The 18,358-nt window shown below is 36.4% G+C and overlaps 1 protein-coding gene across 4 annotated transcripts in view; it reads left to right on the top strand.

Moving 5' to 3' along the window:
- The window catches only part of top1.2 (DNA topoisomerase I, gene 2), a 76,731-nt gene that overhangs the window by 12,471 nt on the left and 45,902 nt on the right, over nucleotides 1–18,358 (top strand). For 3 of the 4 annotated variants that reach the window (XM_018092953.2, XM_031899929.1, XM_018092952.2), the window contains exons 2-8: nucleotides 1,990–2,271; nucleotides 3,159–3,211; nucleotides 3,463–3,573; nucleotides 3,839–3,905; nucleotides 9,839–9,987; nucleotides 13,398–13,513; nucleotides 15,506–15,627. In XM_018092953.2, coding sequence (XP_017948442.2) covers nucleotides 2,008–2,271; nucleotides 3,159–3,211; nucleotides 3,463–3,573; nucleotides 3,839–3,905; nucleotides 9,839–9,987; nucleotides 13,398–13,513; nucleotides 15,506–15,627 — 882 coding nt within the window. In that variant the 5' untranslated portion in view covers nucleotides 1,990–2,007. 4 annotated transcript variants of the gene reach the window in all.

Below are 18,358 nucleotides of genomic sequence, written 5' to 3'. Positions count from 1 at the left end.
TGACCCCAGCAAGACTTTACGGAATTTTCCCGGCTACCGCATCTAACAAGTGTTGGAGAAATTGCAACCAAATTGGAACGCTCACTCACATATGGTGGGACTGCCCTGAGATATCGCAATTCTGGCTTACAATACTCCCCATCCTTTCAGAGCTATTTCGGATCGATATTCCAATCTCTCCTAGACTGGCCCTCCTTAATCTAGATTTAGACCATATTCCCTGGAACAAAAAACGGCTCCTAATTCATATCCTAGCTGCATCGCGTTTATTGATAGCAAGATGCTGGAAGTCGACCACGACTCCTTCACTAAAAGAGGTAACTATAATTCTCAATAATCACAGCATCTTGGAATACTTCAATGCTAGAAATAATCACCTTCTGCACAAGTACCACGCAAAATGGGACTTATGGAATAACAGCAAGTACGTAGGGGAAAATCCAATTAGGAATTTTCTTTGAAAAACGTCTCTGCTGTAAGGCTTTGGATGCAGCTAAATAATTAATACACTATCTGTTGATATGCTTTTTTATGCGCCTTGACTACTTTTCTTTTCTTGCCCTTCTCATTTTCTTTTTCACTTCTTTACCCTATCCTTCTGTTAGATCTGTTTAGTTGTAGATAGTTAAAAAATAAAAAACTGGTGAAACTGTGTTTATTGTTCACCTACCTGCTATGGAAACAACACAACAGTGTTACTTCATATTCTAGTGCTTTTGGCACGTTTTGTACCTTGTTTCTTTATACTTCATACGGTATAATGTAAGATCAATGTAACTTTTTTGATGTTAATTTCATTTTATTCACCAATAAAAACAATAAATAACAAAAAAAAGAAACACGTGCAGTATGAAGCAAGGAGGGAAAGGAAGGGAGAATACCTTTTTAGAGATGGCTGCCTGTTCTAGAAAATGTGAAGTAAGTGTGACTGAGTAAATATTTGATTAGGTGAGCCAAAAGTGTGGCGTTTTTACTAAACAATAGGAGGACTATTGGGCAGTATGCTTTTTAAATTTTGACTTGCATTCTCCATTAAGGCTAATGGCACACAGGGGATATTGACCACTAGTATGCTCAGGCTGAAGACAAGGGCAGTCTAACTTCCCCTATCCCTCTTTCACTGGTTTCTATAGAGAACTATTGGAAGCATGCTGCATACACTGGCATATGTGACAGTGAAAGTTGTATCACCTCTATGGAATGCTCACTTAGGCAAGGGGATAGGAGCTGTTTCACCAGAGCAGGGGAGCAGTCAAAATGCCCCATATACCCAATCTTTTGTACCCATGGGTGCTTGGAAGAGCATTTGCAATGCATTATATGGGACTTGGCTGTGCACCATTGCATTTATTATTAATTGGTCCCATTGTCTTATGGTTTTGCAAGCACAGGGCAGTGATGTCTTGTGAATTTAGTGAAAACATTATTTTTCTACATTAAGCGCTCGAGATCTAGCAATCATAAGGTCTAATAGCGCAAACTAGTGGGCATAAGATAACAATTTTTTTTCCAATTATTAAAGTAATTTATATCTACTACTAAAAGCATGTTCCTGGCAAGAGCAAATGTGCCTGATGGGGTCTGCAATTAAAAGTTCTTAAAATCTTGGTAATGAGCTGCTTATCCAGTATTGGTAACTCAAGTCCAGATACTGTGTGCACTGTTAGAGTATTTATCTGCCTTATTTATTGTTATTTATTTATGAAGGGCCAACCTTTTCAAGGTGTACAACAGCAGTTAGAGGGTCCTGATCAGTAGAGCTTATGATCTAAAATCTAAATATCAACTGTACTTAATAAATCAAGTGAGACATTAACAGTAAAACTTTGCTAAAACATAATTGCAGATAAATAGAAACAAATAGACAAATTTTAAAGATCAAAAAGCAGTTGTAAGCTCATTTTGTCATTTGCACTACCTGTTGTACTGTATGTTTTTTAGTGGATCCATCCACTTTAATATCTAATGTGTAATTTTTTGTCATTATAGTAAAAGGCCTCTGATATTATGACACAGCTGTCGCTGCCAGTTGAAGATCTTGTTTCTTTTCATAATCTACCTGAGAAAGCAAGAGACAAAAAAAAGAAACTAAAAAGTGAGCCAAAACCTGAAGGGAAGGCCAAAAAGAAGGACAAAGGAAAAGCAGCAGTGCAGGATGGCGAAACTCAAAGACAAAGGGGGAAAGAGAATAACATGCCAGTAGCTGAAGAGAGAGAAATAAAATCGGATAAAAGAAAAGAAAAAAAGAAAAAAGATAGCAAGAAAAAAAAGGTAAATACTAATTCAGCACTCTCCATGAATAACCTATCTTTATATATTATATTACAAAAATGTAATCTTTTTGTCGAGATTCATAAATGGGTCACCAGGCTATTCAGAGGCTATATTGAGTGGGTTATAGAAGTCCTAGATTAATACAATGAAGTTCAGACTTCCAGAAGGTTCTTTGTGCTTATACATCTACTTATGCCGTTCTTACATGGCATAAAATGAGAAGAAAAATGCACCAGAATGCTGCTGTTTTCCTCCCAATGGACAAACCCCACATGCACATTAATCTCTGTTGCTTTCTACCTAACTGACTGGCCAGGCTTTTTCTATGTTCCCATTTTTTTGCAACATTTCCTCAAAACACTCTTTATGCAGATGTGCAGGGGGTATAGATGCAACTGACAAACCCCAAAATACAGCATTTACACAGTGAAATATATTTGTGTAGCTGTCGATCACTGTAAGACAGTGGTTGTTGAACATTATCATTAGGCCCACGCTTTGTTCAGGGTACCCTTTAGTTAATAACAAGGTAACAGGCATAGGAAAATGGCCTTTTATCAGGAAAAAAGAGAACATGTACAAGCAAACTTACTTCCTCACAGTAACGCTAAATAGTCTCTCTTCTCTTAAGCCAGGACTCCAAAGTAAAAGAAGAGACATGGTGAGCAATTTAGCTTGCCTGTACTGTTTCTCTTTTTGCCCTATTAAGAAAGCCTCTTCTATAGGGATGAATGTATTGGGCTTTGTCTGTTGATCAACTACTAACACAGGTTACAGCAGCATAACTCACTGGTACATTAAATTGTTGCTAAATTCTTGTTTTATGGAGCTGCAATCATCAATATTTACTATAGCTTGTTAGGTAATTGGTTATTTTCGTTTAGGAAAAGAATTCATCTGAGCACTATGAAATTCAGCAACAAGACCCTCAGACAAGGTATAACTATTATTTTTTTCCAAGTACAAACTACATTTTGTTATTAAAAAACGAATGTGGCTCTGTTACACAATGAATAGTTTTGCTTTGTTACATTTTAACCCAACTAAGACAAAAAACTTTGCCTGGCAAATAGTTAGGTGCAGTTAACTAGTTGCCAGTGGGCCACAAGTCTAACAATACTGATAAGTAATAGTTGCTTTGCAGTACTTGGAATTGCCACTTATTCTTAAAGCTTATTTTCATTTTAGTTCTGTGATTGTCAAATTAGAACCTGATGAAGATGGAGACTTTGCACCTGCTAAAAAACAAAGTAAAGGGAAAAAACGAGCAAGACAAGGGGAAGCTGGAGAATTGTCAAAGTAAGTTTGGCATATGCCTCCCCTATCCTACATCAAAAACAAATATATACCTTCAGAATGCATCATGTATATTGCAATGCAGAAAAAACCTGTGCAGTGTAAATAAACCTGCCTCTACAGTACAGTTCTTAGTCCCATATGTTTTGTCGTTGCTTCTATTTATCGTATCCCTGTTAAAATAAAATGTATTAAATGCAACGTAGTTTATGTATGTAATAAAATGACTTGGAAGATATTGCTAATAAAACTTTTTTGCATCTTATAGGTCTAAGAAAGTGAAACTAGAGGAAGATGCAGATGGAGTTGAAACAGAAACTAAACCACAAAAAAAGGTAAAGGTTTACTTTTTTTTTGGGGGGGGGGGGAGAAATACTAGAACAGCTGCTGTAATTTCTCGTTTGGGCGTGTGTTCATTTGTGGTCCTGATTATGCAATAAGCAGTAGTGTGATGTATGGGGTGGGTTCATGCATTGACCACTCCCACAGTCTTTCACTTGATGACTGGTAGTGCCAGAGTGAGAGGAAATGTAGTTGTGTATGCCCAGCATGGCTTCTTAAGATCCCAATAATGCTAAATCCAAATAACATCACTGCTACAAAGAGTTTCATTTTATTCGGACCAGGCAGTACTAATTCTGCCACTAATCAAAAATGACCACCTCCATAAAATATGGGATACAAAATTACTTAGATTTCAAGGTGTGTATGACTGGATTAACTACCATAGCAATACTCTGCTAGCCACAAATGGACTAATATGACTGATTAGTCTGAGTGATATTTAGTGGCATTGGCCATCTATCTCATCCTATTTGAGTCCCTTTTGAAAATTTAACAGACCATCTAATTATATAACTAGTCTTGCTTCAGCTGCACTTGGTTCTTTTGGTGTGGCAGAAGCAGTTATTTACCAAAAAGCTTTGTGATTTATTTGGCTTGCAGTTCAAGCAAGACCAACTATGTAGTTTGGCAAGTTTAAAGGATGGCCTGATCTAGCCAACCTATATTAAAATTGTTTTTTTGGCCATCTGCACAAAAGTTCTTTTGTATGCAGTTTTAAAAATGGTGTGCACAGAGAAAACAGGGCAAAATAAGTGCAAATATGTGTATTAAAACTAAATTCTCTATGCCCCCATTGTGTTATGTGTTACCCTAAAGAATTGTGCAACAACCAAGTATCCTTTACGAAGGATTTGGCCGAATACCAAACCAAATCCTAATTTGCATGTGACAGAAAGTCTCAAGTCTATTGATTTTAAGGATTCGGTTCTTCCAGAGTCATGGATTTGGCCAAATTCAAATTCTGCTGAAAAAGGCTGAATCTATGCTGAATCCTGGATTTATTGCATCCCTATACACATCAGAAACCTGTAGTAGACTTACATGGTGCAACAGTTAGGAATGTTAAATTATACTTTCAACAGCCAAGCAGTATGCTTGATCTCTCCAATCATGTCACTTTCAAACAAAACACCTGAAAGATTAACCTTTTACAGAGCTGATTAGTAAATTAGATCTGCTTTTCAATCTGAAACATACATCAGAACATACAAGTAAAGGTGGCCATACACCAGCAGATCCGCTCGCTTGGCGATGTCGCCAAGCGAGCGGATCTTCCCCCGATATCCCCACCTACGGGTGGGCGATATCGGGGAGCATTTAGGTAAAAAAAAAAATAATCCGATCGTTTGGCCCTGGGGCCAAACGATCGGATTATGTGGGCGGCAATGGGGCAGTCGGATCGGGGACCGCATCAACGAGCCGATGCGGTCCCCGATCCGACCGGATTTTCTAACCTGGCCGATCGAGATCTGGCCAATTTCAGGCCAGATATCGGTCGGCCAGGCCGCTCTGCCCTGCCCATACACATGCCGATTAGCTGCTGAACCGGTCCAAGGGACCCATATCGGCAGCTATAGTCGGGCCGTGTATGGCCACCTTAATACATACGCATTGTGGAGATCTGCTGCATGATCAAAGCTGAATAGTACATGTTGTGAGCTACAAATAGAGAATTCTCATGTTTAATCATACTTGTAATACACATCGGTCATATGTAGCTTCACTCTTGGTTTAAAAAAAAAAAAATCATAGTTGTCTTGTGTGGTGATCTAACTCTAAAGAGTTTTTGTTTTGTTTTGTTTTTAGTTTAACCTTCTAGAACAGGGCTAGGTAACCTATAGTCCTCCCTGCTCCATTAACAAAACTGGAACTGTCTAAGTGGGAATAGTTAAAACTGGTAATTTGGATTTCTTTTCACCATGCACTTTTAAAGAATCTTATTTGATATATGCTACCAGAATGTCCTCGTAACAATTTATATTTATATGATTGTCCTTGACATCACTTCATTAGCCATGTACCTTAGGACTCTGTTGAAAAAGCAATCACAACTGTAGTACAAAGTTGTTTATCTCTTAAATAACTGGAAACAGTGAAAGGTTTATTTGGAAAGTATTGGTGTTTTTTTCTCTCCAGCAGAATGTTATGCCGCATGCGTTTTGTATTGTTAAATAGTGCATAACAACAGAATGACATCTTGAACAAAACTGTAAACTGCCTCAGAATAATGGAATAAAATAAAATTGCTTAGAATAAAAATGTGGCAAAGGGAAAGTTTCTGTTGGTGAGACAGTGATATACAAGCCCTGCTAACATTTGTTACTGTAGTTAATGCAGGAATATATAAATAACATTATCCTGTAATTGTAATTCTTGCATATGTTGATGCATTTAGTGAGTGCCTATCAAGAATAATCAGGGAAAGCAACACCACAGATATCAAACCTGAAGGCTTCCCAACATGCCCCACTTGTCGGTGATTGTTGGCACACACTCCATTCAAGTGACCGAAGCAGAACTTATTGCTTATGATTTATACAATTGATTTTTTCGAACTATAAAGTCTTCAGAATGATTTCTTGACCTATGAAATTGCAAATGATAGACTACATTTATAGTGTACCTAAGCAAGTGCGTGAAACATTATGAATTACCTGTATATATAGTATTAGACTTATTTAAAATGGGGGCTAGCATTGCTTGGCTACAAGCAATGCTAAAATACAGGCAAAATGTGTAAATGTCACACAAGTTGCACCTATATGATTGCCACTACATGGGTAAGGCATGGACATTCTATTACATGCCATTCAATTGCACACCATTTCTTAAGCATATTAATGAGAATGGGTGCAATGTATATTTTATGCCTACAAAACTGCAGGTCTACACAGTGCTGTATATATAGGACACAAGCGCTTTCTGTATGGTGTTATTCTATGTACATAGTCATGGTGGACTCACAGCCAGACCAATTGCATTCAGATTTGCTTAAAAGCACTGTGCATCTGGCCTGTTTCGGAGACAGAATATGCATTGTTTCCCACGTGGTGCATTGATCTTGTTGCACACAAACTGTGATTTGCATACTTGTGCCAAATGTGCCTTTAATAATGCACCCAGGGTAAGGCACAAGAGAGCCTCAGGTAAGCCATAAGCATAGAGCTCCAACTTTGTCAGACACAAAAGATTTGCAGCTGACAGCATTGGTGCAAATACAGTGGGGAAAGCTGCATTGTGGGAAAAATACATAGGACTTTACACCTTGGCTCCATTAGTAAATAAGTCCTATTCAGTGTTACAGATGGACCTTAGTTTAGTAAAAATCTCTATTTTTACAATACTTATGAATAGTTTTTGTGTTTTTCTGCTTTATCCATATTGGGGTTAATCTCTGCCCCCAAAATCTGCCTCAAACAACATGCACCTCTCTTTCACTATGAAGTCTATTTGTGTATAATCAAAGAATCTCTCCAAATTTAGAACTACAGGTTATTTAGTATACAAATGACAAGCAACTAGACACACAAGAAAAAAGAAAATAGATATTACATAATGAGTTGTAAAACCTTTCCACTGACATTCCCTGCAAAACGTATTTTTTGTTTAGTTTGTTCCAAACTGTTTTTCACCTTAGGCCAGAAGGCTTATTAGTTTCCCTGGGAGTAAATGCTTTTCTAGAAACTAATGGCAATGCGCTGGTGTGAGGCATTAAGGAATGAATATGCCACTGAAGGCAATGCGCATACACACAAACAGCAAATGCTATCCTGCATACAAGAGCCTTTCAGGCGAAAGAATAGCCTTCAATCTTCAGATTCTATAGACATGAAATGCTTGTCAGTTTTTCAATGTTTATTTTCACATTTACAATGCCAGTCCTAGCTGTTCTTTTCAGTTTTTAGATGTCAGCTAAGGCACACTATTGTAGCAATGAGTAGGAAAAAAGCAACATATTTTGATTTTTTTTTTTCTCCACTTGCTTAACATATGCATTTTAACAAAGATTTCCTGTCCTACAAAATATTATGTAGCGTGCATTAAGATTTTACTGGGTTTGCCAATATAATAAAGCTATCCACAGGGTTAATCTGGGCTGCCCATTGCAATAGACAGGTCTGTAGTCATCCCTATCATTTTTGACCTGACATTGAACACTCAAGCTGCTACCCAACATCCCTCCCTCATGGAGATTGCAGGAGATTGGAGACTACATGGAGATTAGAATATATTAATAATATGGGTAACCGATCATTGAAAAAATCATGAACAATTTAAAAAAAAAAAAAAATATTGCAGTGCTTCTAGCTGTATTTTAAAAAGCCAAGTGAAGCCCAATACATGGGGGGGGGGGGGGGGGTGGTATTGACTAACATGAATTATCTCAACATTTTTACTGGGCTGGTGCTTGTCTTTGGACAAATCACAGGAACCTAACGATTACCTCACAGCCATTTAACTCTTTATTCCCAGGGATCCCTTGCACTGGTGCACAGTAATGTCTAAAAATGTACTGTACTGCGCAGGCACAAGTGATGTAATAAACTTTGCAAAGTTTGCTACTGATTATATAACAACCTATAGCAACATTTACTGGTCACCTGTTTAAAAGAAAATATCTAATTTGTTGCTGTGGGTTTCTGCACCTTGCAAACTTAGTGCCTTATATTACATATGGGGGTACTAGTCTATAGGTGTCAGGGTTCCCCCGGGGGGAAAAAGTATATGATATCAACATGGCAAAGAGACAGCACACCAGGCTTGTACAATTTGTTATCTTCTGAAGAGAAGCAAAAGCCCAGTGACAAGCGATTTAATACACTGTGGGGTTCCTAACAAATTGGCACCTGCAGTGTCTTAGGCTTGCCTTTCACTTTTAAATCTCTCTGATTTTTCCAATGATCAGACTTGTTAAATACAGTAAAGTTTTGCTAAGCAATTGAAGCAGAAAAAGAGAAGCATTACTGCAATATATAAAAGGCTTATGTCACATAGGGAGTTTAGTAACTGCTGCATGTAGTTAACTAGAAATAGATTTTATTGTCTCAGTGGCAAGTAATGGAAATATAGTATGTCTCCAATGAAACCTGCAGTGTTTATAGCATACAACTGGCAGCTAAACTCCTTGTGACAATGTCAAAACAGAGCATTCTATAAAAACATATGAAAAGTACTTTTTTTGATAATCTTGTCAATGGGCAGTCACGTTTCTCCACTGGAAGAAATATGGTAATGAACAGAACATTTGGTGTGCCATAGGATTTGAGGTACAAATTTGAGGTACTAATCTGAAGCTATTCTTAGAGTATTGCTCAGGGCTTGTTCATCTGGTCAAATGTATGGGCATAGTTACGTTATCTGGTTGAATGCCAATTTACTAATTTTAGTACTGACCTAGCATGTTCTGTGTGTGGGAAGATGAGAATGTTCATGTGTGGCATCTAGTTAGGCCACTAGTGGGTATGTATAGGTCTATAGGCTCAGCCATCTGTTCCTAATTGGGGCCTCTAACCGCACAGTTTTGACTTCCATTTATGAATCTATTTGCGCCCCAGCTATTTCTTGACTGCAAATAAGCATACCCGCAAGGAGTGCAGGGACAGCAGCAGCTAGTTTAGTAATTTTTTAATCTATTTGTAGTCTATGGAAAATGGGGGGAAAAACTGTGGTAGTTTTTTTTTTTTTTTTTTAAATCTCTGGTAGGCTTCCGGTAATGTCATTGCTCATACTATACTATTTATCTATCTACCAATGTCCAGTCAATGTTTAATAGAAGTATAGATTTTCATGCAATATTTTCATTTTTTGTTATGACATACAACAACAAAAATCAGTTATTACATAAGCACTGTTGGCAACAATAATGTAACATAATTATTTGCTGGAGATCGCAGGCTAAATGACATGTCTCTTTCCAATGCAGAAAAAAATTAAAAAGGAAGAAGGTAATAAAAAACCCAAGAAGGAAGAAGGTGCAATCAAGGCAAAAAAGAAAACACAAGAGGAGAAGGAAGCAGCAGCTGCTTTGAAATTAAAGAAAAAAGAAGAAGAAGAGCAGATGCGTTGGAGATGGTAATTATATTCTCCTTATTATAAAGATACCATACTGTGTATAATAGGGAAGTATTCCCTTAATAGAGATGGCTATCTCCATGCATTGTCATATAAGCAATAACTCTCAAGTTTTTTCATACTATTTGTTGAACCCCAAGGTGACTTATTATTTTTTTTGTTTTATATGTATTATACTATAATGCATAAATAAAAGTGTATGTATAATACACACATTTGATTTATATAACCATAGGGTCAGATGTACTGTAAGACTATTAAAGATATAAAGTGAAATATTATATTTTCGTCAAGTTTAAAGTTCAACCAGCACCTACAAATAAACCATTTATTGGAAACTGATGTCCTGTTCTTATATGATAGGCATTTGAGTTCCATCAACCTTTGTATGTACACTTGGGTCCTAGAGCCCAGTATACAAAAATGGCTGCTATTTATATAAAGTGTAGATCAATAAGGTGTGAAGGTCACTGACCCTGGCAACCGATGAAGGTTTTCAGGAAGTCAGTGCTCCCTTGGCAGCAGAAATGAAAAGTCTTGCAAGTCATGCATTTAGTTGCCTGGTGATCAATTGGTTTAATTCTTATGAAGAATAATGATTATATATAAAGAAAATTTGTAGTTGCCATAATAGCAACCAGTTTTCACACTTTGTTGTGACTTTTGCTTTATTAGGTTAGGTGCCATATTTTAGGAGTTTCCTTTGACAGCTGGTGAAAAGTCTCAATAGGGGCAGGAGGAGGAAAACTTGGCACCAGTAGTAATCAAAGAATTTTGCCTGAAATCATTGTGATTTGCCTGATTTACTAACAATTGTTTAGTATAAAAGTAAATAACGTCAAAATATGCATTTATTTTAAACCTATATATATATATATAATTTGCATTCCTATTGTATTATATTTACAAGAGCAAAGACAATATGCCATTAGAGTTCCAAACAACTCCCTCTCCCAAACCATTGCAGCCAGTGTAAAGATATCTCCTGAAACCTCTCCTTTGCCTGAAACACAAATAATTAAATGCCACCCCCTTTCCACCACTATACCCCCCTCAAGCCCTTTCGACTTATTATTATTATTATTATTCCTTTCACACTGCAATCTCTTCTTTATGAGGTGAAAGATTACACTCCTCCTGTAGAAGCTGTTCAGTATTCAGCATGTTTAAACTCAATAACAATCATGTTTAATAAAGAAACATGAAACTTGGAAATTTTGTAAAATGTTGTCCATGTTGGTCTCCTTAGACCTGTATTAAGTAAACTTCAATTAAAAGACGATTCCATTTCAAGGTGTACTGTCCAAATTGAAATCATGGCAAAGTTGATTTTTCCTAGCAATCTGCATTTCATTCAGGGCTGTTCAGAGAATGTGTGACTTTGATACAGTTGTTTGCGTTGTTAGCCAAATGTAACACAGCTGTGGATAATGGCTGAACTTGCCAAAGCCATGCAGGTCTGGCAGCGGGCAGTGAAAGGATTTTGAGATGGCTTGCACAAGTTTTATTCCATTTCCTTTGTGTTAGATACAGCAGAATTTGTCTTTTTCTTTGAAGCTTCTGGGCATTGTTTCTGGATTATGAAGCAAAGGAATTATTATCTTTGCTGTTTTATAGCAATGCTGAGATAAAAGGCTTTCAGCAGATTCAATATCAAGTCTGACAAGATAGGATCGGATGGACCCCAGATCATACAGGTTGTTTTAACTGTAAAAAAGAGAGCGGCAGAATCACAAAGCTAAATCCTAAGCTTCAGGAGCAGTGAAATTAGCTATGCCGTCTTCCCTTGTACAGAAACCTCAGGAAAAAAGTTAATTTGTAAAGTAGCATTTCTGATTTCAGAATGATTGCATTTGTTTTCAATATCCAATTACTGTGATGAGCTGATTACAGTATGTTTTAAAATTGGACCATCTGATTTTTTTCCTAAACGTGTGATAAGCAATTCTCCCTTTTTATACTCCAAACACCACTGTGCCACCCAACATAAACGCTCGCTTTTCTTCTGCAAAGTAAAAAGGTACAATTCCAGAAAACTGCTAATTATGTGTTGCAAAAGATTCCCAAAATGCAAATGAAAATGTTCTTGAAATAAAGGTATGCGATTTGGCAGCTGTTCCATCTTATCATATAGTTTATCACAGTTTCCCCAATGAGATGCAGGAGCAAGCTTGTGCAAGAACAAAATATACAGCACTTATGCTAAAAAAAATACCTGCCTATTAATTTAAACATACTATTTTTTGTGTAAAATCAGAGCACTCTTTTTTACTTTTACAATCACCACCTCCCCTATAATAAAGATATAATAAAGGTTTGTATAGAGGTAAGATCTGTATAAGCAGCCCTCTATCTTCACCCTTATGCTGTGACTGTACTTTCTTACAGATAAGCAGATGTTCATAATAAAGTATCTATCTGTGCTATCGCATTTGAAAACAATCTTGTAAACCCTGAAAGTTGGAACTTTCTCCATTTGCCCTCTTTGGTTCTAAAATAACAAAAAAACATTTTCTTGATTTAAACAATAAGGACAAGTTGTTGTTGAACAAGAGGGTATACTAGCCTTTAAATAGGTATGGTCAAGGCCATGATACCATTAAAAAAGTCTTGCCCGAGGGAAGACTGGATACTAATTGAGACTGTGCAGGAGCTGACTTATGTTGGGGAGCAAAAAAAAAGTTGCTGCTGCTGTTAGGCAAGCATCTCCAGTTACATATGCCAAATATTAAGTCAAATAAGAGATGGAATGGAATTAGAGTCATAAATTATCTAGTTAAGTAAAACGTAAGGTTTGTTATTGAATCTGCTTGAGCTCATGTGTTCACATTATTTCTTGCAGAGTTTAGACGAACCCCTGTTGCTGTCAGGACAGACTAAAGTTTTCTATTCTAGCGATACTTTCAGTATGGAACTCTGACTACAATGAAACAAAGATTGCTAAAGTGCAAAGCTGTTACTGGCAAATAATTATGCCTATGTGCCAAAAGATCAGATTTCATTGTATTGCATGGTCATTTTTTTACATGTTGTTTTTATAATCTATATTTTGTAGAAAGGCATAAAATTAGTGAAACAACTAGTTAGGCAACATTCTTTTCGATTACTACTGACAGCAGAGACTTTGATGCCAGGGTTAATGGAACTGCGCCATTATGAATTCATTTTCTCCTTCCATGTGGGAGTAAAAAAATATAGTCTGCACAAAAATATCATGCCACCAGCCACTACAAAATGTGCCAACGATCTTCCTGGGAATTGTAAAAATATCCTGCAGATGGATCTGCAGTATGAAAGCTTTAACATAGCCCAAATCCATCTTGTCTTTTTTTGTGAAAGGCCGTTTGTCTTATGGATGTGTCCCAGCAGGTATCTCAAAATGTAATAATGCTTCATATTCGTTTTGGCAGGTGGGAGGAAGAAAAGTACGAAGATGGCATAAAGTGGAAGTTTCTGGAACATGAAGGTCCTGTTTTTGCTCCACCCTATGAGCCATTGCCGGATAGTGTGAAATTTTACTATGATGGTAAATTAATCATCCTGAATGCTATTAATCTGGTCTTAATGTTCTGTGTAATGATTTTGCAAACTACTTATTCTTAATCCAGGTTTCTCTGGCTGCAATATCAGGTAAAGGAAAAACACTAGGCCCTTGCTAAATCTGACCACTAGCCATCTGGGACAAATATTTTACTACAACCAAAAATAAATTGAAAATGCTTACTGTACAAATAATTAGATTTAAAGTTTCCAATAAAAAGGGCAAATGAGCTTTACATTTTTCATCTAGCAATAATAAATGATTAAAATACTTTCATTTCTTATGAAGGGATTCCTGTAATAAAAAAACACTATTACAAGTTTGAAAATTGAAGCAAAAGATTTGATTGACTGCTAGAATTAATGTTTGTGTATTACCCCTACTGATTTTTTGGGGTGATTACTGTAAAGAAAAGCCTTGGCTCTCTATTAAATGGAGAGAAGAATTATTTTTAAGAATCTTCACGTCTTTTCTGATATAGATTTGTGCCCCATTTTGTAGCGTAACTCCACCTACTTAGTGTTTCTGTTACTAGATTATGCAATGCCGGCTTGCAGTACCACTTAGTACCAGCACTTTGATTTTACAATGTAAATTATGTATTAATTACAATTGTTTTTCAGGTATCCTTTTAGCTCCAGAGGCAACACCAGAGGCAAATGTTTTTGTTTGCAGAACGAGAACTTATTGTTCCTAGTACAATTAAGCAGAATTAAATTTTGCTATAAAACACTCCTGGATATCTTTCACTTTAAGAACATTCCAGTTTGTTGTTCTGTGCCTTATAATTGAGACATCAGGGTTATTACTAGGAAATTTCATTTTCAAAAAGAGACCTAAAAATTCAATTCACCCTGCTCTAGAATTTGGTATCCATGTAATGGACCCTTATGGGGCACTGACATGGCACGTCCATTAGTCTGCCATCCATTGAATAGTTCTGTTTTGGTTATGTAATCCATAGACTTGTAGCCTGAAAGGCAAAATAAAATATTTAAAGAGTTATTGAAAAACTAAGTTTAAAGATTTGTTGTTTTCCTTTTCCTTTTCTGTAATTACGAGCTAGAGATTAACGCAATTTAGTGCCTCATTTAACAGATTAATACGAATTGACATCTAAAGGGAGGAACACAGCAACTTTATCATTTAAAATGCTGATTTATGCAATCTGTTTTGCTTTGTAACATGTCAGTCTAGAGTAATGGCAGAAAGTACAAACTAGTATCCAAACTAGCGTGTATAGCTAGCCTGACAATGTGAACGACACATAATTAACTTTTCTGGAGTGTACCCTTGACACTGCATATTCCATGGTGTAGGTCTGGAGTAAATAGTTTCATACTGCAGCAATAACTAGTTACATATTACCAGTGTCAGACTGGGACACCAAAGGCCCACCAGCTGAGCCAAGGGCCCACCAGAGAACCTGATATCGAGGGCCCACCAGCCAAGTAAAACCATGGCTTCTTATTGAGGAAAACCATGTTTGAGAAGTTAATTGTTTAACTGATTAATATAGCCTAAAAGGCACTGTTTTAACCCACAAGATGCTAGGAGGGGAAAGCCCGGTGTCCAGACGAGCCAGTCCTGACACTGCATTCCACATAATCTCAACAGTGGAACCAGTTGACTTTAATGTGTGTATTGCATTGCCTTAAGACCAAAAAGTTAACGATGTTGACCTTTTATATAAGGAATTTTGGGTAGAGGCATGCAATATCTACAACATTTTTTCAGCACATTGCAACAGAATTGCTGAATAAAGTGAAGTTCGATTCTGAATCCCATTATGATCTCTTGTCAGTAATGTACGAGTGTTGTCTATTGGGTTATCTTTTAGAAGGTAAAGATTCATGCTAAATAGGAACCACTGTGAATAAGAGGAAATGAGGGTACCAATGGACAGGGCAATACTTTGAATAAAAGCACATCAATTGAACTATAAGGTTAAAAGTTGTTTCTGGTCATTTTTTACAGGTAAACCCCTTCCATTAAGTCTACAAGCAGAAGAAGTGGCTAGTTTCTTTGCAAAAATGTTAGACCACGAGTATACAACCAAGGAAATCTTTCGCAATAACTACTTTATGGATTGGAGAAAGGTAACCAAAGTACAATCACAAATAAACTGCTACTTCCCTAATACAGAAACTTGAAAGACTGTAGTTTTAAGCTTTGGGATCAACTTCTTTATTGTCTAGTTCTGGATAATAGTGCAAGCAAATATCTGGTTGTCATATGCTACGCATTCCAGCATTACAGTACATTTCCACAGCTTCCGTGAACACTTCACAGGAGGGGTTGGCACCAATATTGATGGAGGATACATTAAATTACTAGTAAAAGGAACCAATAGACTAAAAGATGGAATAAGATGTAAGGATTTGATTACAAGCTTAATCCACCTAGAGGCAAAATGGGTATTTTAATTACAAACTAAAAAACCATTAGGTCTAAATTGTTATTTTGATGTGTCCTGCTTCTTTACATAATTTCTCTACACAATTTTGCTTACATGTGTCATAACCATAACTTTTGATAAACTTTCCCCACCCCCAACCTTTCCACTATTTTGTACATTTGTGATTATCAATTAATTTTGTGTTGTTGAGCCTGGCATATTTACCCATGTTGCAACCAACCTTGCAATTTTGTAAAATGGACAGGTACGATCCATGGAGATGAGTACTCCATGTTTTTATTGAGAGTAGATTTCAGTAGAAATATAGAAAGGAAAGCTTTTAGGGCTTGATAAGCAGGATTATTTTTGTTATACAAATTGTAGTCTTTGTGCATTTGTGTATGTGCTAAAAGTAAGAGCATATACAGTAGTTTGACAACAGTATCAATGTTTTGGAAAAACCACTGCATTATGTCCTACCTATTTTGTTATCATATTTGGTGATTCACCAAACATTCAGCAGCGTCTTCAAATCTGTGAATACACTGTAAATGTAATTTCTTACCCTGATCTTCCTTTTTGTACTGAAAAATACATCCTAGAGGAAATTAACTGAAATGTTGAAAATGTAGGTGGCATTGAATAAATCACCTTTTCCCTCCTTTCTGATGAACTTTGTTAGTTTCTTGTAGTATAACGCAAATTATGCAGTATGTTTTAGACTCTGAGTGGAAAACCAATTTTTCCCAAGTATGATGAAGTCTGCGTAGATGCAAAGGTCGTTCTCTTCAGAACTGGTTTATTTTTCTTTCCAGGTGCAGACCTTTTTACGTTCTCAAATCTCTGATGTTCTTTGTCATATAAATGAAAAATATGTTCAACCAGCTGTGCAGTGAGTCTGGTTTCAAATAGGGCTTTTTTTATCTTTCATTTTAGGGTTTCTGACTTGAGTGTTTATTTTAAAGCTTTTCTGGGCTCTGAACTTGCATTTTATGATATATACGAACTGTAGCATTTATTTTCACACATACATGCTAAAAAGGTCTGTTATTTTGTGGATTGAAGCAGCTGTTTTCATATACTGCTATTGTTAATTAGCTCTGCATGTTCATATATTTGTTTTACAATCGGTTAGCTGCTTTTTGTAGTATATTACTTTTCTAATGAAATACTGTATAAGGGATGTAATCCACTTATAGGGAAACCATTGAGACATATTATCCTGTGTTGATTTTATCCAGTAAAAGGGAGTTAAAGGAAATTTAACCTGTTCACTGCCAGTCGATTTGGCGCTTCTGGCACTTTTATTGCAAAACAATTTGAACATTTTGCACTTTTTCTCTTTCACTTTAGGGGCCTTTACTTGGGGTGCTTTAAATTTATCCAGGAAAACAATATATTGTTATTTTGAGAACAACCTAAGCTTTCAAAATGTCTAAAAAATAAGAAAAAATATATAAATTTTTTTATGCATGAAAATTTAACTGCTCTGAAAAGTCCTATGTCTCCTGAATGCATATATAGTTTTATGGAGATTTCTCATTTTTATAGGTCAGAAACTCCCAGCAGTACACTACCAAATTTTCAAAGCACTGCACCAGAAAACTGCATACTTTAGATTCCAAAATTTCCACTAACAGTAGGTTTACCCTAGAAAACTATACATTTTTGAACAGATAGACAAATCTAAAATAGGTAAAACTGTCTGGCTACTCTAAACTATCAAAATGCAATGCTTGCCTAAATGTATCGGTTTTTATAAAAAAAATATAAATTCTTCCATTCTACAGCATCTTATTTCCTACGGGTCATAAGGTAATCCGATAATAAGGTCCACTGAAAAGTTTGATGCCCAATTTGCATAGGTTTCCCTTAGTATGTGGTTTTTAGGTGCCCCAAGATACCTTATATGATCTATCATTTCTGTCATTTCAGCTCCTGCAAAATCAACATATTTTATGTAGGCTAAAGCTACAAAAAAAGCAGGTTCACTCCAGAAAATCATATATTTTTTAGAAAGTACAGTACACAGTCCAGTGAATCCAAAATGACTGCACATGTTTTTCTACTCCAATGTACCAAGCTGCAAAGCTTTCCTAAAATTAGTGTTTTTGATGGCATTTCCAAAAATCACCTCAAAGCTTCCACTTTGCAGCATCTTTTCTCCCACATATTAGGTATCAAGATTAACCATCCTAAATATGAATTCCAGGGTCCACTGAGCAGTTTGATACCCAATCTGTATAAGTTTACCTAAGTATGTGGCTTTTGGGGCCCCAAGGTGAAGATACCTCATGTTTCTGTAATTTTAGCTCCTGCAAAATCAACACATTTACATAATTTTATGTGGGATGAAGCTACAAAAAGGTATGCTCACCCCAGAAAGCCATATACTTTTGGAAAGTACACATTCCCCTAAATCCAAAATGGGT

Source organism: Xenopus tropicalis, chromosome 4 (assembly GCF_000004195.4).
Source record: "Xenopus tropicalis strain Nigerian chromosome 4, UCB_Xtro_10.0, whole genome shotgun sequence".
Lineage (NCBI taxonomy): Eukaryota > Metazoa > Chordata > Amphibia > Anura > Pipidae > Xenopus > Xenopus tropicalis.
Note: the sequence above shows the minus strand (reverse complement) of the source record. Positions and strands in the feature narration are given on the sequence as shown.